Here is a 22,315-nt window from a genome sequence, read left to right on the forward strand (position 1 = left end):
TGAGGCTGAGGGGTGAGAACTTGGCTCGCTGGACCACAGAGCAAAGGCATGCTGTTGGAATGTGCTGAAAGAAAAACAGCTCTCACCTCAAAGGTAATAAGAGATAGCTTAGTCTGGAGTCAAATATGAGTGACTATGGCTTAAATACCATGTGGTGAGTTTCATGACAGATAGTAACAAATTTCACAAAGTATTTTTAAAATACACTCGCGGGTACCATCAGGTAGGTGGGTTAGAACAAAGTGCGTGGGCAAATGGCTGATGACATTCTTAGCCTTCACGTTGGTTTGTACAACAAATATTTGCTTGGGTAGCCAAGTTATAGCGAAACAGGGACGTCTCTGCTGTAGGTTTCTTACGTTTTGGGATGACAGATTAAGCTTTGGGTTGGCAGAAGTTAATATTCTACCAAGTTAATATATTTCAGAGGTTTTACTTTTAGTCATAGGAATTTTGGGTCAGAGACAGAGATAGGCAATCCACGGCTATGAAAAGAGCCAGATAATCATTGTAGGTAATGTTGTCTTTGAATCTGCATTCCAACTCTTAACAATCACGAAATTATTTCTAGTCAACCAACCTTGTAGAATTCTCCACGTCGTGTGGCTTTCTGCTGGGAGCTTCGGTTACGTTTGGTTTGCTAAAGTAACAACGCCCGACCCCCGCCCCCCCCCCCCACTTCTCTCGGTGTTACCAGCTTTGCTCTGCAAGAGGTAGAACCTATGGAGCCCAAATTTCATTTTGGAGGCATAAAATGGATGTACTGCTCTTAGGAAACTCTTATTCCTACGCAGGAAAGCAAGTCAAAGAGCAAAAGAAGACCATGGCCATGGCCACTGCGCGTTCAGCCGAACAGGCTCCCCGGAGACTGCCCACTTGGCGTTCCACGCTCCGCTCCGCCCTCGTCTCTGCCCAGTGAGGACGCCTCACTGGAGGATACCGCCCACTGTGCAAAACAGCCGACTTCCGCTTCTACCTCAGTGACGTCAGCGCGCTGCCGGGTTACGTCATTGCAGCGCGCCATGCGCGGAGACATGGCGGAGCTGGGCAGAGTGCGGCTGGCAGACCCGGATGCTCTGCTACCCACGGGCTTCTGGGCCGCCGTGGCCGTGTGGCTGGAGAGGCCACAGGTGGCCAACAAGCGGCTGTGCGGCGCCCGCACCGAGGCCCACGGGAGCGCTTCCCTGCCCCGCGCCCAGATAGAGAAAGGACCGCGGCGGGGCCAGGAACCCGGGCTGGAGGGGCATGACGTGCGGGAACCCGGACAAGCTTCTCCCGAGGGAAAGCCAGGCTTAGGACCTAGGGCGGGCCGCGAAGGCAACGTCTCCGCGGCTGACCTGGGCTCTCTGTGGGACCGAGTCTCCCAAAGCCTTGCCCACGACAATCCGGAAATGTTGGCCTTCATCTCTGGGCCCGCGATGGACTCTCAACCTGAAGCCCCTCAGAAACTCGACCTGGTTCTCAGAACCGTCATCCCGAAAGCGAACCCTCGCTGCCCGCTTACAGAACCGAAGAAAGAACTGGTGGTGCAAGGTGGGAGCGTAGTGGGAAGAACGCGAATAGATTGAAAAGCGTTTGCTTTTTGAGACAGGGTCATATATCATATATGGCCTGGAATTTGCTATGTAGACCAGGGTGGCCTTGAACTCACATCTACCTGCCTCTGTCTCCCAGGTGCTTGGATTAAAGACGTGTGCCAATGTGTCCGGTCTGAGATGCATCTATTCACAGGACTTTAACATAGCTGTAGGGCCTGTGTCTTTGCAACGTGCAGAGGTCGTGGGCGTTGAGTGGCTTTGAGAGATACGTGGGAAGTGTCCTCAGTAGAGCATGGGATTGTTGAACAGATGCTGGAGGTCTGGAAGGCTTCCGGGAGAGGTGAAGGATGGACTGGATGTTGTAGGATATTTTAGCATCTGTAGAGGTAGCAGCCTGTTGGTCATCAGTAGTGATTGTACCTCAGACATGAACTTTGAGTAATTCTAGCCTTGAGATTTCAGGGACCCCTGCCTTGAACTTAACCGCCACAGTGTGTTAACTTTCCAGATTGCTGCAAATGTAATGGCTGGTCGAACAAACTCATCCTTGCTCAAAGATGGGGGATCAGAATCCTGGTGGGCTCTGCTAGTTTCCAAGTCCTGGACTCTTTCAAGGCCCAAATCTGAAAACTGGCTGACTGGGCTCTTCCCAGAAGTCTCTGGGAAAGACTGGGCCTCTGAGCTCACCCAGGCTGTCAGGATCCAGTGTTTAGGGTTGTAGAATTGGGGTCAGTGCTTTGCTCCTAGAGGCCTCTTTGATTCTTTTGTCCTGACCCCTGCATCTTTATGCCTTCAGCAGTGCCTGGCCCTTTGCATGCTTTGAATGGATCTCCCTGATGTCCTACCCTGCATCCTCTTGTAGGAAGTACTCTGCCAGTTGGCTCTGATGGGAATGAGTTTGGTCACTTGATAGCCCAAAGTACTTTCCTTTATAAGGTCTGTAAAGTTCCTCCTGTTACATAATACCACATACTCCTGAGTGATGAGCTTTAGGGTATGGACATCTTGGGGATCCCTGTGGGTCACTTGGGCTGTTGTCACTGTAGGTGCATGCTGCTTCCTACATACTATTGACTGTCTCTCTGCCTTCCCAAGACATCTCAAGTGCTGTGCTCGGGGCCTGGGAACCTCTGGTCAAGTGTAGTTCTGTTGGTATTATTCCCAGCACATTAATTCTTTTCCATCCCCCAACTATCTTTACTGAGCTGAGAGAGAGCTTTAAATGGGGTGTGTCCAGAAAGCGTGCTGGCTGCTTGGAAGAGGGAAACCAGATAGAATTCCCCTTCCTTTCTTTCGGAGAGGCACCATCTCTCCATCAGTGTGCTAATATGAGGATTGCTTCCTCAGGCTTCTGCAGGAGACTCATCACAGTCTTCACCTCCATGCATGGGGAGCTCAGCTGTGCCCATTTTTAGCTGTAGGACTCTGTGCCTCAGTTTCTTCATTTGCAAAATCGGATACTAATAGTTTAGTGAAATGGCTCACTATAGGGCGCTTAAAATGGTGGTGCATGGTACATACTTTTCAATATGAACCTGGCACATAAGCCTGTCATTCCAACACTGGGAGGTGGAGGCACAAAGATCAGGAGTTCAAAGCCAGGCTCAGCTGCATAGCAAGTTTGAGGCCAGTCTGGACTACATGGACCTCTATCTTAAAAACAAATGAAACAAATCACTGGATGTGGTGGCTCATGCCTTTAACTTCAGTACCCAGGCGGCAGATCTCTGAGTTTTAGACCAGCCATAGCTGTAACTACATGGTGAGACCTTGTCAAAATAAATAAATAAATAAATAAAAATCTTAATGTAGAGAGCCATTTAAGGTTACCAATTGATGAAGTACAAGGCCTTTGGGCTTGAATAGCAGTCCAGATTCTTCATCTACATCTACAGGGTCTCCACCAGGGACAGAGTTTATCACTGTCAGATTGCTTGTAGACAGTTTAATGTTTATTTATTATTGTTGTGTATATATGATCTCCTTGGCACGCATATGGAGGTCAGAGGACAACTTTGTGAAATCACTCCTCTCTTCCTGCCATTATGTGGGTTCCGAGGATTGAACTCAGGCTTTCAGGCGTGTACAGTAAGCACCTTTACCTGCTGAGCCATCTCACAGGCTCTGTTGTAGGCATTTGGATCGCATTCTGAGCTGGGCTAGGGAGGGGAACCTGGTGATGCTGGACATCCTGCAGAGAAATAGTCAGCTCCGTAGTAGATCTGTCCAGTCCCAAATGCCAGGGGTGCCAAGGCTGCAGAGCTGTAATCTGGACTGTGGCAAAATGACTCTAGTTTACAAAATTGCTGTGCATTCTGAATGGGATGGTTCAGATCCAAAACAGTATCCCTCTTCTTGGTCTCTCAGCTCATGGTAGTGCTGTGCTGTGTCAGCTGTGAGGCCCCTGTGGCCTACATCCTGGTCCTGGTGCCCTGTGATTTCTCCCCTGTCCTCACCAATCACCTCTGTTCTCACAAACTGAGGCCTTTGCAGATGTCCCACTCTCTGAACTCTGACCTTCTGCTCTGCTCAGAAGCATTGCTCCTGGGGAGGACTTCTGACTGCCCCCAGTGTATAGCACCTCCAAGTGTCAGTTTCCTGCCCCTCAGCCTACAGTACTTCTTTTGGATCCAGTAGACTCCTCAACTTCTGCTTCATTTCTATACATCCTCATGAAGGTGGATTTCAATTTGTATTCTTATGGTATATTTTTATCCTCCATTTCAACTTGTTTTGTTTGTTTGTTTTTGTTTTTTAATCTCAAAGGTAGGCACACTTGATTTTGAAGAAGGAACTGCATACCCTCAGGCCTCTGGCTTCCGCATAGATGTGTATAATGCAAGTGACTCTAGTTTAGGGTAGTTCTGCTTGTGTTTTAGTGAGAAGATGTGTGCAATGTCCCTTCATGTGTGAGAGCCTTGGAACAATGGTTGCTGTTTAGAACCTGAAATGATTGAGTGATGTTCTGTGCCACTTACTTCAGAAAGTCAAGATTGCATGTGACAGACACTCAGAGCAGGGGCCTCCTTCGCTGACCCGTGTGGGCAGGCCTTTCTCAGACTCTCTTCCTATCACTTGGCTGCTAAGAGTGACTGTTGTGAGCCTTGAACTTTCTTTTTTCTTTCTCTTCATTAAACTTATTTATTGTGTTTGCGCATGTGCACATGCATGTGTGTCCCACATCACCCTTGTAGAGGTCAGATGACAGCTTGTAAGAGTCAGTTCTTTCCTTCCATTTTGTGAACCCCAGTGATAGAATTCAGGTCTTCAGCCTTAGCAGCAAGTGTCTTACCTGCTGAGCCATCTTTGGTCCTGGACTTGTTTGTTCTTTCTTTTTTATTTTGTTTTTGTTTGTTTGATATAGATAGATAGATAGATAGATAGATAGATAGATAGATAGATAGATAGATAGATAGATAGATAGAGGGGGGAGGGTGTACCCCTGACTATCCTGGAATTCACTCTGTAGACCATAGCCTCGAGCTCACAGAGATCCACCTGCCTCTGCCTCCTGCATGCTGGGGTTAAAGGATAGTACCACCACCACTTGCTCTGGCCTTGTACTTTCTAAGTGCTGGCTCTAATGGTGTGCAGAGTCCTTCTCCCCAGTGCTAGACAGTCAGTCACTGAGGGCTGGAAAGCAGCCTCTTCATGTTCATTGCTGCTCAGTTCTGCTCCCAAGAGCAGGTGTAACCTGTTGGCTTTGTCTTTCCCCTCAGATGTCACCAGTGGGAGTGTCACCTTTTTACCCTTGGAAGAAGATGATGAGGGGAATTTGGATATTAAGATGAGCAATGTGTATCAGCTCCGGCTCCATCACAGTGAAGGAGAATGGTAAGAGACGGATACCATTCTGTTGCGCTGCTGTGTGATGTCCTACCCCTGGGCAGGGGTGCAGAAGAGCCAAGGTCTTGTGTTGGTTGGATGGTCTCAGATGGATACTACAGTCACCACTCTGTTGGTTCCTGGTGCTGGTCCTGGACTGGGGGTTACTGTGTAGCTGTAGTCCCCAGTTTCTATGTTCCACATGGCCTCCATGGTCTACAGCAGCGAGTTAGGATTCTCTGCTGGTCAGCTTGCTGTTGCCGTGGCAAAATACCAAAGGGATTCACCTTCAGGAGGTTTCAAGGCCTGGGAGATGACACCTTCACAAAGGTGCTTGCTTCAAATCTTAGAACCTGAGTGATCCCCAGAACACATGTGATGGAAGGAGAGAACCTGAGCACTCACATACAGACACACACACATGTGCGTGCGCATACACACACACACACAGATATACATGTATGTATGTAGTTTTTACAAGGTCTCAGAGGTTTTAGTTTGTGGTCTCCCCTCTTTGATTTTTGGACCTGTAGTGAAAACCTAGGAGCATGTGCTTTAGTCAAGCCTCTCACTGGGGGCAGCCAGGAAGCTGACAGCAAGAGGGAGCCATGGACAAATTCTACCCTTCAAGAGTGCCCCTCCAGCTCCCTACTTCCTCCAACAGAACTTCACCTTCTAAAGCTCCCACCACTCCCAATGGCCCATAAGCTGAGTCCACCAATGAGTCAGCCTGTTGGTGAGGTTGGTTCTCTCATGGTCCAGCCACTTCCAAAGGCCACATCTTTAAACTTGGATGAATTGGGGATCAAGCCTTCAATGCAGGAGCCTTTGGAAGACCTTTCAAATCTAGGCCAAATTCATAGGAACTCTAATCCCATCATCATGCTGCTATTTGTATAGTTTGATCGGAGGAGTGGGTGGCATTTCCTGTCATAGTTTAGAGCCCTGATTGTTATACATTGTAGACTTGTCACTCAGTGGTGGAACACTGCCCATTGTGTGCCTTGACAGGCCCTGGGTTTGATCACAACAACACACACATGCACGTGCAACACACACACACACACACAGAGTGGGAGAAAAAAGATGTTTTAGTTACTGCTGTCTTCTGGGGAATAAACATATAACTTAATAAGAATTGAAGCCAGCTCTTCTTACTGGTATTTCTCTTATTTTTGAAGGTTCATATCTGTTTTAATTTTCTGTCCAGAGAGGTGGCATTCAGATGGCGTTGTCTACCCCAAGCCTGCCTGGCTTAGAGAAGAACTGCTGTCCAAGCTTGCCAGGTGGGCCGTGGAGAACAGGAAGAGTGAATTTAAAAGCACCCTTTCCCTGGTGTCCGTCCTGCGCTACAGCAGGCTGTATCAGGAACTCAAAGAGAAGTACAGAGACATGGTAAAGGTAATGCTCCAGGAGTGTCCGAGGTCCCCCTTTTAACAAGTGACACAGCCAGTGCCTGCCTGGGAGACTCTTCCCTGTGGGCATCCTATCAAATTCAGGCACCACACTGAAAACCCACTGTGGGTGCAGGCAATGTAAACCAAGTGGGTGTTCCGATACATTTTTAAACTCAGAAGGAGTAAACTTTTTTATATTTTTCAGGAACTCAAAAGGGAAATTTTAATCAAAAAATATTAAACATTGTGTTAGTTACTGTATTATAAAGTTTACATTTTGTTTAAATTTAATTTTTGTTTTTCGAGCCAGGGTCACCCTGTAGCCCATGTTAGCCTGAAACTCATGGTCTTCCTGTCTTACCTCCCAAGTGCTAAGGTTACAGGCATGTGCCACCATGTGGGCCTGGCTAGTTAAAAAGAAAAAACTGAATAATTTATATGTGTGTCTGTCTGTGTGGGGATATGTGCACAGACATGCAGTTGCCCACAGAGATGTAATAGAGTGTTAGATCCCCTGGAGTTCATGCAGTAGTGGTGAGCTGCCTGACTTGGGTTCTTTTGCAAGAGCAGAAAGCTCTCCTAACGGCTGAGCTGGCTCAGTAGCTCTGGCCCCATTCACTTACAGGTGTTACTAAAGCAAGTGCTCCAAAAAAGTAGCATGCTTCATGACAACGTGGCCTTGAGTTAGTCCTTGTGCTTATAGGGCAAAGTTGCCAAAACCACAGGCTCGAGCCACAGTGATTATTCATTGTAGAGATGCAGTTCAGGTCTGTCTGTACACAGCTGGGCTCCCTTCTGGAGACTCTGGCCCGGGGGTCTTCTGTGGACTCTCCATTCCTTTAAGAAGGTACTCCTGTTTTTCAGCTATTAGATTGTTCCCAGGACATGGTTTGTCCATTAAGTCACTCACTGGCCCCGTCAGTTCTGAACATGGCTGACTCACAAGGTGCGTTACTGTCCTGCCTGTCAGCAGAGCCTGGCCTGAGCGCTTGGCCTAGTCTCCTGAGTCCGTCTGTGTCTGTCTGCACCACTCCCATCGTGTATCTGTCTGAATACTCACGTGCGTATGTGTGAGGATGGATACACCTGTGTGCACACATGCAAAGTCCAAGGAGAATGTCATGTAACATGCTCCGTCGCTAGGGTTTTACACTGAACTTGGAACTAGGCTGGCACTCAGCAAGCCCCAGTGATCTTCCTTTTACCAATGACCCAGGGCTGGGACAGGGCCATACATGACTTTTCATGTGGGTGTTAGCGATTTGAATTCTTATCTTCATGCAAAGTAAGTACTTTACTGACTGAGCTTCCCTCTTAGCCCTGCCCCCCTTCTTCATTTCGTTAGTATTATCTTTTTTAATATTTATCTATTTATTCATTATGGATACAATATTCTATGTGTATGTCTGCAGGCCAGAAGAGAGCACCAGACCTCATTACAGATGGTTGTGAGCCACCATGTGGTTGCCAGAAATTGAACTCTGGACCTTTGGAAGGGCAGGCAATGCTCTTAACCACTGAGCCATCTCTCCAGCCCCATTAGTATTATCTTTATCCGGATAAACTGACTTTTTTCTGTATCAGACATCTTAAACTATATTGTTGGTGCTTTGGATCTCTTTGTGTAGGACACTTTCTGTTCCATACATGCAGTGTATGCCTGTGCTCTTGTATGAAGCTCTCTTAGTTGTAGTTGGTTTGACTTAGGCTGCTATGAAATACTTTAAGTTGTTCAAAGTAATTTCACAGCTATTTCCATATTCCCTGAAAACATTTTAGGTTTGGCCTGAAGTAACAGATCCTGATAAGTTTGTCTATGAAGATGTGGCCATCGCTACATACCTGCTGGTAAGAACACTTAGCAGTGTTCACACTCATGGAGTGTGTGAAGTGTGAAGCTTGCTTCTGGCAGATGCTGCTAGCTGGGGTGGACCAGTCACCAAGTCAGGCTTGTGGTTTGCTCTGCTGTGAAATGACTTCACATCCTGCATGAGCACAGAGTTAATGTGAATTAGGAATTTGGGTGTAAGAGGGCAGATGGGCAGGAGTCAATGAGACACAGTTGTCACTGTGGAGGCACTGATAATCTGGTGCCATCCAGCTGTGGCCTGGGCCTCTCTCTCCTAGTCTGTCCTTAACTTGCTGGTAGCCAGCTCAATTGGACACTTCTTTAACTCAGTATTCTTGATTTTCTTATCTGTAAAGCGTTTAAACTAGAGCTTCCCAGTTTCCCTTTAACTTGTAGTTCTCTTAGTTTAGGGAACAGGGTTCTTTTGGTTGATAAGGCTTGCAGAAGTTAAAGGATGAGGAGAAAGTATAAAGAAACCCTGCATCGTCTTGGTGTGCTGGTTCCTGGAGATGACTACTGGATGTGGATGCCATTTTAACAGTGCTGGGATCGAACCCAGAACCTTGTGTGCTGGGCTCACTCCAACATAACCTCTGAGCTATACCCCGGCCCTGAATGAATGCAGCATCAAAGGAGAAGAGTAGGGCTGTGTCCGTGGGCCAAAGACCCCTTCTGTTCTGCACATTCGTGTCACCTGTCTGGGAGCCCTGGGGCCTTGGGAGAAGTTTCTCCATCCTTCCCCTCCCCCGTGGCATTAGTGTTTGAGTCTTTCTTTTTCTTTTTCTGTATAATACTTGGGCTGGAACCCAGGGCTTCATACATGGCAGGCAAGTGCTCTACTACTGAGCCATTCGTCACAACTCCCTTTCTAAAATCTTGAGACAGGATCCCACCGGGTTTCCCAGGCAAGCCTTGAGCTTATAGTCCTCCTGCCCCATCTTCCCAAGATGGCACGTGTGTGCCTTTGCTCTGTTAGGTTTGCTCTGGAACAGAACGAGTCAACATGTGGGTTGTCTTTGCTTTGTCTCTTTCCTCAGATCCTATGGGAAGATGAGAGGGCCGAGAGGGGAGTCACCACCAAGCAGTCCTTCGTGGACTTAGGGTGCGGAAATGGCCTCCTGGTCCACATCTTGAGCAGTGAGGGGGTGAGCATGGCTCTGTTGTCTTTTCTTAAGGGTCCTATAGGTTGGGCAAAGGGGCCCCATGTTTCTTGTTTTTAATTTTTTGAGGCAAGGTTTCAGTAGCCTAGCACTTGCTGTGTCGTCCAGGTTAGCCTCAGACTCACAGAGAAACGCTGTCCCTGACTCCGGAGTGTGCAGCCACCCAGCTCCAACAACACTTCTTGCCTGGACTCATATCAGTCTCAGAGTGGTGCCCACAGCTCCAAGCTGGAGCTTTCTGGGGTGTTTATAAAGGAGTCATTTGCAGTGGTGTCCCACACATAGGCCACTGTGGTCTCATTTGAAGATCTGTGGTGATCATTGGCAGGGTGTGAGTTCTCACTAGCCATGCAGGTGTGTAGTGTTGCCAGGAGTTGAGAACTGTGCCTTCTGCAGATGCCAGTCATGTCCTGCCCTTCCTGTGTGGCAGGGCAGTGCCTGCAGACTTGTTACTTTGTGCCAGCTTACTGTAGTTGCCTGAACTTAACCCATGATTTCAAAACTACTTATTTCAGCATCCAGGCAGAGGGATTGATGTCCGAAGAAGGAAGATCTGGGACATGTATGGACCCCAAACTCAGCTGGAGGTACTGCTCTCCCTGCTACCCCACACAGATCTGTAGCTCTAGCAGACTTGTCTCCTGGAGTCAGCTGGTGGCAGGGGTGCCTCTGGATTCAGTCACTGTAGCAGTTCACTGTAGTGTGAGTGCTCTCACATAGGAAGGAGAGAGTCAAGGGACACTGAGCTCTGTGCAGCCTCTGGTTACAGTGACCTTGCTGGAGACCGTCTTCCCTGAGCTATGCTGTTCATGTGTGTGCATAGGAGATGCTCCATGCTGTCTACAGTGGGGAGATGTATTTTTCCCCTTCTCTCAAGGCCTGCTGCAAGAACCTGTTCAGACACCTGCTCTGAGTGATGACATGCAGCAGCCCACCAGTCATGTCTCAGTTAAACCTCTCTGGAAATAACCTCTTAGACTCAGAAGTGTGTTTCCTAGTGACTCTACACCCCGTCAAGTTGGCAGTCACAATTAACCATCTCAACATGATGAGCACCAACTATTGATCAGCACCACCACTGTACCTACCTGCTCTCACTGCCCCAGACACTGCCCAAGCTGCCACTGTACCCATGTGCCCCCACTGCCCTCAGACACTGCCCAAGCTGCCACTGAACCCATGTGCCCCAACTGCCCTCAGACACTGCCCAAGCTGCCACTGTACCTGTCTGCTCTCACTGCCCCAGACACTGCCCACAGCTGCTGCAGTACTGACTGCCCCCATTGCCCCAAGCACTGCCCATGATGCTGCTGTAACTGTCTTCCCCCACTGTCCACAGCTGCCACAGTGACTGCCAATGCTGCCCAGTCACTGCCCACAGCTAATACTGTTCATCTGCAGCAAAAAAAAAATACAACTTTAGAGACCACTGCATTTTCATCATACCACTTTTTCAAGTTGAGATGATATGACAAAGGCTTGAGGGGCAAGGAGCTCACTGCCAGTCCCTCAGCTCATTCTTCCTTCTGTATTCATGGTTGCTTTCCCAGGGATTCTTAATTGCTTGCTGATTTATGTTATAGGAAATTTTGTCAAGCAAGAAGGTGAACTTTTGTAATTTCAACACTTGGGAAATAGAGGCAGGAGGGTCAGCTATATAATGACTTCAAGGCCAACCTTGCATGAGAGGTTGCATGAGACCCTGACCATAAAAAAAAGGAAAGAACATTGAGAAATGTTTCTAGGACTGGGCATGGTGACATATGCCTTTAAGCTCAGCTCTTGGGAGGCAGAGGCAGGCAAAGTCTGAGTTCTCGACCAGCCTAGTCTACCTACTGTTGTTGGTTGTTTTACTCTTTTGGCTCTTTGCTCTTTGTCTCTTAGTGGGCCCACCACCCAGCTCCCAAAAAAATTACACAGAGGCTTATCCTTATGAATGCCTGACCTTAGCTTGGCTTATTTCTAGCCAGCTTTTTTTTTTAACTTGAATTAATCCATCTACCTTTTGCCTCCAAGCTTTTGTCTTTATCCTACATCTCCCCCCTCATTGACTGTGTAACTGACTCCTTCTTTTCTCATCCCTTGATCTTTTCACTCCTTCATCCTACTCAGATTTCTCCTGTTTATTCTCTCTACCTGTCAGCTCTGCCTATCTTTTCTCCTAGCTATTGGCCATTCAGCTCTTTATTAGACCAAACAGGTGTTTTAGACAGGTAAAATAGCACACATTCACAGTTAAACAAATGCACCATGAAAGAATGCAGTACATCTTTACATCGTTAAACAGATGTTTCACAGCCTAAACAAATGTAACACACCATAATTTAATATTCTACAATAGTCTACAGAGTGAGTTCTAGGCCAGCTAGTACTAAATAGCGAGATCTTATGTCTAAAAAGAGAGATGCTTTTAGTGTCTCGATTTTGAGGACTGTTGGTAAGCTGGCAGGTTCATAGGGAGCCCTTTAGGTGGATGTGCAGTCCATAGAGCCTCATGGTTGGTGCCTAAGACTCTGAATTATGTGTGAGACTGATAATCCACAGGAGTAATTTAGCAGATGTCAGTATCCCTGTGTCCTCAGTCAGGTCTTAACCCTCTGCTTGGAATGAACTTCACACTGTCCCACTAGTAAGTCCTAACTGAAGGAGCAGCTGGTTGGTGTGAGGAGCTTTTAGGAAATGTATACAAGTTTGAGCTGTTTATTAGGTCCCCATCTCCTGCCTCCGACCTGTCAATGAGTCACCTGACTCAGGAATCCCTTCTAGTCCCAGTGCCAACACTGCTGGTTCTAGTGTTGAGTATTCAGATGGAAGTCGGCTGCATTTCTGTTGCACTTTCTGCCTGAACCTATGTGTGCTGCTGGTATATTTCCCAGTGATAGTTTGTTTCTAGCTGTGTTTGTATGGTGTCTGTGATAGCTCTGCCTAGAAATCCCATCCATCTTGACTTAAGCTTCTTTCTAACCCTGTTCAGTGCAAGTGTGTTTGCAGTCTTTTGTTAATATGTTGCTGTGCTGATCTCAGATTGTCTTAAGTTTGTGCATCAAACAAGATGGTTGCAATTTGGTATATTCAAAAGGCCTTTTGTGAAGCAAGTCTGGCTGTTTCTAGGACAGTGTAGCCTGGTAATGGCAACTCAAAGTATAAATAAGCTCTTGATTCATGAAGAGACAAACAGGAAGGTTTAAATGTAGAGAGTGGAATGATAATAAATGTTTCTAAAGGCTTGTTCTCCTTTGTGGCCATGCACTTGGCAATTGGCCAATTGTACGTTCAGTGTCTCAGCGTTTGTGCAAACAGCACCACAGTTGTAACGCTTCTACTGTGAGGCCTGCCGTGGGGAGCTAACAGTTCCACTGTCAGGACTGGTGTAGAGCAGTGCTGGAGAGGCAGGCATGGTCAGAGTGCTACTCCATCCCCTGGGGTCCATCCTGCACCATCTCAAGTTGTGATGGCCCTCCGGTCAGTTCTCTAAGATGTCACTCAGTAATTTGAGACTGGCTGCTGACCTCCAGGAAGGATGACGTGCAGAGACTCAGAAGGGCAGGGTGGGTGAGATGTCACTGCTGAGAGTTCACTGACCATAGTGACAGAATAGCCCAGAACTGAGCAGACTTCATGTCCTCTTCTCAGAGGGGACCAGTCGTCAGCTGTCTCTCTGTTGGTTGCTTTCTTGTGTTTATGCAGGAAACAAGTTTTAGTCATCACCCAGAAAAGTGATCTTTTGGGGGACCCCAAAAGTTGCCAGGGATTTGTGTCCTTGGAGACCATCTATGGGCAGGACAGTCACCTCCTCCTCCTAGTAAGTTGGGCGCAGTGGAGGCCTAGGAGGATCATGTGGTAGGTGGACTATGAGTCATGGCTCAGAGCTTCTGGCAGATGTACTGACTGTTTCATCTCCTGTGACATTCTTAAGGAAGGTTCCATCATCCCGAGTGACAAGACCCTGTTCCCTGGTGTTGATTGGCTGATTGGTAACCATTCTGATGAGCTCACTCCCTGGATCCCTGTCATTGCAGCCAGGTGAGTAGGAAAGGCAGGTGGCTGTTTCTTCCTGTGCACTAATGTCCACGATGGCGGCCCCTAGTCACTGTGGCAGTGCGACCTTTGACATGGTAACTCAGAGCATTGAACTGGCAGTAGCATAGGTATATTGAGTAAATTTAAGTCTACCTGCTTTTCTTTTGAAACTTGGCTCCTAGAACACCTAAGCCACACACGTGTTTCCTCTCACGTTCTGTTAGCCAACACTGATCCCGGTTACATCATCTTATGACATTTCTGTCCCATGTTCATAGATGTGCACCTTTTTTGGAAAGTATACTGGTTTTAGAGGGTTTGACTTTTAGGGGAAATCTTTCCTTAGACAGATCCGCTGCACCTCTAGACAACACTTTGTAAAGTCTGAGACACTGCCAGTGCCTTCAGCCCCCCTCCCCTAGTCTTCCGTCAGGGCCTCTCCTAACCAGGACTCTGAGCTGTTTGTGCTCCTAGCTCCACTTCAGGTCAAGTCTGAACTTACCTTTGCTGCCCTGTCTTGAAGTCTACATTTTTTTTCTTTTTTGAGACAGGGTTTCTCTGTAGCTTTGAAGCCTGTCCTGGAACTTACTCTGTAGACCAGGCTGGCCTTGAACTCACAGACATCCACCCATCTCTGCCTCCCGAGGGCTGGGATTAAAGGCATGTGCCACCACCACCCACCTGCTGTCCTCTCTTATTTTCTGATTCCTACCTGAAGTTCCAGCTCTAGAAAGCTGATGCCACAGTGGGCTGGAGTAACGACACAGGAAAATTGTTTTTTATTAGTTCAGTTTCTGTTTTGTTGAAAGATACAATGCACTGCATGGATTTTAGAGATCCGTGGGAAACAATCTGGTGTGGTGACTATGCCTGTAACCCCAGTACATTGAAGGTGGAGATAAGAAGTTAGGAATAAATGGTGCACTTGAGTGCATTTGTATCTGGGCCTCATGAGACCCCTTGGCCTTAAAAAAAGTAGATAAGAAATACCCATTTCTTTAGATGTCAGAATAGCCAGGAGCAGCTTAGGTACTTGACCTTGCTGTTTGTGCATGCTGTGATGTGCCTATTTATCTGGGTCTCTGTGCTGGCTGGGCCCCTTAGGTCTTCCTGGGTCTCTGTGCTGGGTTTCTCGGCTCTTTCTGGGTCTCTGTATTGGGTTCCTTGGGTCTGTGCTAGCCCCCTTAGGTGTTCTTGGGTTCTTTGGGTCTTCCTTGGTCTGTGCTGGGCTTCTTGGGTCTTCCTCAGGTCTTCCTGGGTCCGTGAAGGGCTCTTCAGATCTACCTGGGTCTCTGTGCTAGGCTCCTTGGGTCTTCCTGGGTCTGTGAAGGGCTCCTCAGGTCTTCCTGAGTCTGTGAAGGGCTCCTCAGGTCTTCCTGAGTCTGTGCTGGGTTCCTCGGGTCTTGCTGGGTCTGTGCTGGCCTCTTAAGGATTTTCTGGGTCTCTTTGTCTTCTAGGTCTTCCTACACCTGCCGTTTTTTCGTCCTGCCCTGCTGTTTCTTTGACTTTGCGGGGCGATACCACCGGCGGCAGAGCAGGAAGACACAGTACCGTGAATACCTGGACTTCGTGCTGGAGGTGGGACTTTCCTGTGGCTTCCATATGCAGGAGGACTGCCTCAGGATTCCTTCTACCAAGCGGGTATGTGCCAGGGCAGGCGCAGAGCCAGGGAGTGTGCTCTGCTTGGGGCTCTTCCAGACGTTTCCTTCAGAGCCCAACTTTAAGACTGCACCTTTCTCCCAGATCACATCATGCCAGCAAGTCTTGCCCCTCTGGGTTGGAGAAGGTTCAGTCTGGGGTGTCAGAGATCTGGGTTTTGTACTTGCCATTCCACTGCTCATCATGAAAACCAAGGAAGCTCATGCAGTCTCTGACCCAGTGTTACCGTTGGGTAGTTTGGGAGGTGCCCAATCAGTGCTAGACAGTCACACAGCTGGTGGGGACCAAACACTTCAGATGCCCCACTGTTCCAAACCCAGGCAGGACTGGGTGACCCTAATGGAATTCCATTGGCTCCTCTTGCTGGTGTGCACTCTAACTCTGGAGTTAATGACCAGAGGGAAGTGTGGAGGAAGTTCCTTAGATGCTTTGGGTACCTGCATTGTTTCGGGTGTCATGCTAGCAGGTTAATAAACAGCCTCATTCTTACACAGATTCCCCAGGAACTTTCAGAGGTAAATTGTGTCACTCCTGGGGCAAAGGCAGGCCTAAGAAAGACCGTCTGAGTGAAGCACTTAGCTAACTTACTCCTTCCATAGATCTGCACCACATTCCTCACTAGGTTTATTGTTGGTTTTTTTATTTATAAATCATGTCTGTTGGTATCTGTTAAAAAAATGGAATTCGGGACTTGGAGTAGACCTCAGAGGGCAATGTTTCCCACATGTGTAAGGCCTTGAATCTATCTATTCAACCAAAAGGCTGAAATAAGAATTTCTGTCTTCTAACTGATTTCTAAAACTTTGGTCTAAATTGTTATTTAGCACAAGCATGATCCATGAAGAATGTTGCAAGACAGTGTCTCTTCAAACACAGGTCTGCCTCATTGGAAAATCTAGAACGTACTTGCCTTCTGCAGAGGTCTGGATGGATGAGCAGAGGACTCGATACCTCCACAGCAGACAGGGCCACTCCCAGAGCCCACCTGCTAAAGGATGTATGCCTTCTGCACCCCAGGCAGCTGCCCACGATGCTGGTCCCCAAGACAGCCACAGGACCTGCGATGCCGGGGCTGAGGGCATGCCTGATGGCTTGGCTGCTGAGGGAGGAGTAGCCCCAGCCACAGGGCTCTGGATGCCTGGGTTCTGTCCCAGAGAAAAGACCGAGCGTGTGAGGAATTGTGCTGCCCTCCCTCGAGACTTTATTGACCAAGTGGTTTTACAAGTGGCAAATTTGTTGTTAGATGGAAAGAACTTAACCACGGGGAGCTCTGAGGACGGGAGTCTGAAGACATGGAATGAAGGAGGTAGGCCCTAACTTCCTGGGCAGACTCACTAGCCAGCATGGGCTGTGGGTCTCTGTAGCTCAGCATACCCAGAGGATGAGAGTGACCAGCTGTCCATAGTTGCTGGTGTTCTATTCCTTAGAAATGATGCAACCAGAGAACAGGTTGCCAAGTGTCAAAAGCCCCGCTCCCTTGAATGCAAATTCAATACTTTCATTCAGTGCAATCCCTAAGTATAAAACTGTTGCCATGGAAGAGACAGTTGTATCTGATTGCTCATTGGCTGGAACCTGCATATTAGAAACAGGTAAGTAGGGTTGAGGTTGTCAAAGCTTTGAACTGCACCCCTTCCTTCCACCTGTGGCCACTAGAGGGTGGTATGGGACCATCTGCTGACTAGAATCAGGGTTGCATCAGAAGCTGTGAGTGTTGCCTTTTCTCACCCCGCACAGGAGCAAGTGGCCCCTGGCATAGCCTAGAGCAGAATGGCTCCACTCTCATCCCCCATGCCACATCCTCATCTGAGCCTCTTGGTTCCAGGTTTCTTCTCAAGTCATCTCCCATATGTGACATGGCAGGACCTTGTATGTTCTCCTTCAGAACTAACCAATCCTGGGTTAGCCACTGGCCAGAGTGGCTTTGACTCAGGTGCCATGTAACTTGAAGACCCATCACTCTGTGATTTGGGGCTAGCATCACTGTTTAGATGCTAAGATGGGGTCCTTGCAGAGGGAGGCAGGCAAGGTTCCCCAGAAGGTTGGAAGAACTCAGGGCAGTGCTGGAATAGTGCTCTGGATGTGGAGGTTCCTGAGTGTGCTGTACAGCAGGAGTCCTGGTTTAAATGAGGACATGCTGGGAATTGGGGGCCTGTTAGGCTTTGCCTGGCATGGGAGCCCTGAACTAGGTGGACCCTCTTCAGACCTAGGTCTCATCCTGCCTGCTACCAGGTGGATTGCTAGGGTACCATACCTTTGTTGATGGGTGTCTGGAGGCCTAGGCTCGTTGAAGGCTCTCAGGTGCCCCTGGGTGAGAAGCATCTCTGTGAGATGGGAATGGTCCTGGGCCTCTGAGCCCGCAGACAGCCTCTCCTTGCTCTGCCTGGTGGAGGCCTAGGTGTCTCCCTCAGTAAGCCATTCTGGACACTGGGAAGGAGGCCCTCGGGTCTGATTTTAGCCCCCAGCTCTGCTGTGAGACCCAGGTGAGCTGCAGAGTGTGGGGAGGTGACCCACTGTCACCTTAGTCAGAGCAGACTTCTGTGGTTCTGTGTCACACCTCTCACTCCAGCCCCCTGTGTGCTTGCCAATGTGGGCAGTGCCCTGTAAAGCTCTGATGGCCCTTGGCAGGAGACACAGCTAAAGGCTTGCCTGTTGACCCTGCCTCCTCAACTCTGGGCTGTGTCTCATTTGTTTAGTACCAGGAATGTGGGGGCTGGGCCACTCTGTCAGGTGTTGGTAGACTGACTCGATGCTCAGCCTGCCCAGTGGAAGCAAGTGGTCCTGCATGCTGGCACACTGTGTCACTGTGGCTGGGGTGACTTCTACCCCCGTGTCCTGTGGTTATAAGATGTGGAGTCATTAAACTGCACACACAGGACTTGAAGCTGAAGGATTGATTGGGTTTGGCTTTGGGACCTGACAGTCTATGCTGGCTACAGCTTGTGATCTGTGTTGTGTGTGAACATCTTTTCCACAGGGAGCCTTTCTCTGGCGCAGGTGGCTGCAGAACTGAGCCCGGAGACTCTGCAGCGCCTGAAGCGGGAGTGTGGAGGCCTACAGACCCTGCTCAGGAATAACCATCAGGTGTTTGAAGGTAAAATCTGTGAGGTCACCATACACTGTCCATCCTGCTTGTCCCCAGCAGTTCCTCTCTGCATTCTGTAGAATTCTGCTTTTTGTTCCCAATGACTGTGATACTTAGGTACTACCTAGATGTTCATAAGAACCAAGTGGACAATATGACATCCCTGTGCCCTCCCAGACCATCACCGGCTTGTATCTCAGGGTGAGGCCATAGCCATCATTCTCTCTAGGTACACTCCACCCTCGACTCAGGTTCCCTGTGTCTTGGTCCAGGTGGCTCCTGTCTAGGATATGCCCTCCATTGCTTCTGTGATGCCTATTCTTCATGCAGAGCTGGTAGGCAGTTGCAAAGCTTGCTTGTGTCACTACAAGAACATTTGTTCACCTCTGTTTCCTGCAGTAAGAAGCATGTGAAACTGTAGAGTCCATCAGGCAGGTTGGGGACATGAGCCATCTGCTAGACTCTGCTTAATGCCTCCACCTTACTGGTCTAGCACAGGGACTCAGGACCCTTGAGTGACCCTCCTGGTAGACTGGGGCTCTGCTCCAACACTGGATTCCATAGCTCCAGAGAGAAAGGGGCCCGTTCTCCATGGGTCATGGCTCCATCCCTGCCCTGCGGGAGTGTTCAGTCTGAGGATGGGAGGTAGAGTATGGCAGTGTCCACCCAGAGGCCCGAGGTGTAGACAGGGTCTTGAGGTCATGAGTGTGTAGGTCTAGCACAAGTCAGGAAGAACTGCAGGACCTTCCCGCAGGCCACTTCTGCTTCATGGAGTGTGTGTCCCCCTGACATAGCCCCCTGGAGGTGTTGCTGAAACCAAGAGCCCCACACACACATGTCCAGATGAGCTTCCCAGTGCCTGAAATTTGTGCTTATTTACAAAACTTTAATCAGTTAAAATACTACAGCCTGAGGCGCCTCTCTGTTTTCCATGTTTTCTTTGGTTTCATGAAGGACCATCGCTCCTGTCCTGTGTAAATATGTGTATATGGGATTAACTGCTTCTCTGTGAGTTCACTTCGGGGAACAATTAGTTTTGGAATCACTTCTGAGTAGAAGTCCTAGAGATCAGAGCTGTGTGAGCGTTCTCTTTGCGGTCATGCAGAGAGTATGTGCTGAAGCTAGGGCTTATCTCTGCGTGGGGTTTGGTTTGTTCTAAGCTGATGTGGCTGGGTCATCTGGAGGAGAGTGTGCTCCTGAGGAAGCAGCTTTCAGATGGCTTAGGTCAGCCCGTGTGAACACTGCATGTCCATGCCATATCAGCATTGACTCCGCCTCGGCTCCACCCCTTCCAAGACCTGCGTGGCTGTCTCTTCCTGTCAGCTGGTGAAGCAGCCTCCTCATCTAGAGGACTTGGCCATAGCTCCGATGAGTTGGTGGCAGTCCAGGCCAGGCGAGCCCCTGGCACTGATGCTCCTGAAGACAGGGCACACCCTTAGTGCTCTTCCTGTTCCCTGGGTCCCAGCACGTTCTAGCCAGACGCTGCTATTGTCCAGCGGCTGATGAGTGGAGAGTTCTCTGTTTCTCTGCAGTCCCACAAGCCCCCAGCAGGAGGCATGAGTTGGGGGGGTTGTTGGGAAGACAGCAGATTTCTTCCCGTAATTCCATTTCAAATTAGTAGCACATTTCCCAGAAAAAAAGCTGTTGGTGGTTTGACTTGAATGACTGGCATATGCCCTGGAAGGCCAGCCCTCTGGCACCTAACACCAACTTTCCCAGAGTGATGGCTCTGGGGCCAATGGGAAGCTGCCTGGCATCCTGGTATAAACTGGGCACACCGATAATGCTCTGCATATTAGATGCTGGACTTCTTGTGTGATTTGTGCTCCCTTTGGTCTTCATACTTAAGATGGACTTGTCACATAACCTTGCAAATAGCAACCATAAGTGTAGTTAGGCATGCTACTGGCTCATAGCCATTTGGGGAGGTTCTCCTGCTGGCCACTGTGTCCACAGAGAAGGCCTAAGCCAGCATCGAGGGCAGGTTTCATGTCCACTGTGGCTTGACCTCAGATTGCTTAAACATGTCAAAACTTCTAACAGGGACAGGGGCTCCTGGCCACTTACAGTCAGATGTCCTCCTGCTTCTGGAAGATTCCTCTGAGGCTCCCCTGAGCACAGTTCAGAGAGTTCTGGGCCCACAGTGATTTGAGTTGTGTCCTGTGCTGCACTGGGGAGATCTACTCTGGAAAACGTCTCTGAGTGTCCTGAAATGACCTTAACCTGGACTTTAGCTCAGGGAAGACCAACTTCAGCCCAAGGGAGGAGGTTGCATGTGATGTCACTTGACTCTGGGGGCTTCAAGCCATCCCTGAAGATGAAACCTTCCCTGTATTCTAGGTGCCATAGGGTCCTCTCAGGACGCATTACTCAGGTTTCCAAGGGAAATATTTATTCCCAGGATGCTGATGGCAGCAGCCAGCCTCGCTGGAGCCATACTACAGGGGATCCCAGAGCCTACAGGAAGCTGCGTTCACTCACACACACTCAGTTCAGTTCTGGAAGCCAGTGAGCCAGACTCCCTCAATGAGGCACTTTTCTTCCTCCCGCCATGCTGGCTGCAGGTAGTTTTATAGCACTGGGGAGGCCAGAAGGTTTGGTTGCTTTGGCCAAGTTTCACATGAAGCTATTGGCTCCTGAAAATGAAGTGGCAGAGGGCAGTGGGCCACCCTGGCCATTTCCTGATTAACATACCCCTTGCACCCAGATCCTGTCCAGCAGGACTCATGACTAGAGGTCCTTACCTTGACCCTGCACCCCTCTGTCAAGACCCCACACACACACAAGGTGTGCTTCTCAGTCTCTGCACACTAATGACATTCAGGCTTTTTGTTCTAAACTCAGTTCTGAATGGGCAAGTTCACATCCGTGACTGGCGGCGAGAGCTGCAGAGGGAGAAGCCTCCAGAAGCCAAGCGGAGCCTGCCTGCAGAGGTGTTCAAGACGCGCATCTGCTGGTTCTTCACTCACCATCCTGATGGCTGCGTGCTGCCTGCTGCCCGTTGCCCCTTTGCCCATGGGCCTGAAGAGCTGCGCCTGTCCCAAACCTCAAAGAAGCAGAAGCAGGCTCCCTGAGTCCCTTCCTCAGGGGTCTCCAGCTGGTGGCTCTGTGGGTCTCCTACCTGTCTCCCCTGTCCTGATGACACCCTGTTGGGGTGAATTGACTTCAGTGTGACCTGTCTGTGCATAGCCACTGTCAGCCACTGGCACACATCTCCAGGCTGCAGAGCCTGCTCAGCCCTTCTCGGACTGTTCAGATGCCAGAGCCCCCATGTCAGCTTCTACGTACATGACCTTCTCATGCTCAGGGCTGTGTGCCCAGGTTTCCTCTGCCTGGGAGCTTGCTGCAGGGTGGTCACAGGCTCCTGCAAACAGACTTTTCTGTGAGGCCATTATCAGAGTCCTAGAGAACAGCTTCCAGAGTCACACCCTGCCACCCTTCTTCATCCTTACCCCTCTCTTTGGCACCCTATCCCTAGAAGTGTTTTACAGTTTTTCCTTTCAGAAAAAAATTATTTCCATTTAAATTTATTTTTGACCTTTCACAAAAGGTGGTACTCGCTGCATCTCTGCTGAGTGGCCTGGGGACCACCCTCTGAAACTTGATATCCCAGTGTCATCTGAGCGAAGTGAATGAAGTTGTTTATTCTGAGAGCTGAGGGCCCTGCAGCATCCTGGAGCAGGACAGCCGCCATGGGGTCTTAGTCCCAGCTGATGAGAGCCCACGTAGTTTGCTCCCACCTCTCTCTCTGTCAGTTTGGCAATCACAACTCCCAGCACAGT

At 49.1% G+C, this 22,315-nt stretch overlaps 1 protein-coding gene across 3 annotated transcripts; it reads left to right on the forward strand.

Moving 5' to 3' along the window:
• Positions 1 to 1,003: 1,003 nt before the first annotated feature.
• Trmt44 (tRNA methyltransferase 44 homolog) lies at positions 1,004 to 22,082 on the forward strand. Of its 3 annotated transcripts, none has more exons than XM_048415003.3 (11): positions 1,004 to 1,533; positions 5,258 to 5,372; positions 6,545 to 6,764; positions 8,540 to 8,608; positions 9,647 to 9,754; positions 10,285 to 10,356; positions 13,686 to 13,792; positions 15,247 to 15,430; positions 16,325 to 16,754; positions 18,426 to 18,542; positions 21,358 to 21,490. In XM_048415003.3, the coding sequence occupies exons 1-11, from the start codon at positions 1,023 to 1,025 to the stop codon at positions 21,369 to 21,371; spliced, it is 1,947 nt and encodes a 648-aa protein (XP_048270960.3). In that variant the 5' UTR covers positions 1,004 to 1,022; the 3' UTR covers positions 21,372 to 21,490. The 3 variants fall into 3 exon arrangements, with proteins under 3 accessions (XP_048270960.3, XP_087765226.1, XP_048270959.3); XM_048415002.3 differs by having other exon boundaries at positions 1,005 to 1,533; positions 21,378 to 22,082; XM_087909100.1 differs by lacking the exon at positions 8,540 to 8,608 and having other exon boundaries at positions 21,378 to 22,082.
• The last annotated feature ends 233 nt before the right edge of the window (positions 22,083 to 22,315 follow it).

This window comes from Myodes glareolus, chromosome 8 (assembly GCF_982192425.1).
Source record: "Myodes glareolus chromosome 8, mMyoGla1.1, whole genome shotgun sequence".
Classification (NCBI taxonomy): Eukaryota; Metazoa; Chordata; class Mammalia; order Rodentia; family Cricetidae; genus Myodes; species Myodes glareolus.

Excerpts from the sequence above, each read along its gene's own strand:
- Trmt44 (XM_048415002.3), top strand. The coding sequence starts at position 1,023 with ATGCGCGGAGACATGGCGGAGCTGGGCAGAGTGCGGCTGGCAGACCCG. Across the intron at positions 5,373-6,544 it reads CATCACAGTGAAGGAGAATG|GTTCATATCTGTTTTAATTT; the intron begins GTAAGAGACGGA and ends TTATTTTTGAAG. Across the intron at positions 6,765-8,539 it reads AGTACAGAGACATGGTAAAG|GTTTGGCCTGAAGTAACAGA; the intron begins GTAATGCTCCAG and ends AAAACATTTTAG.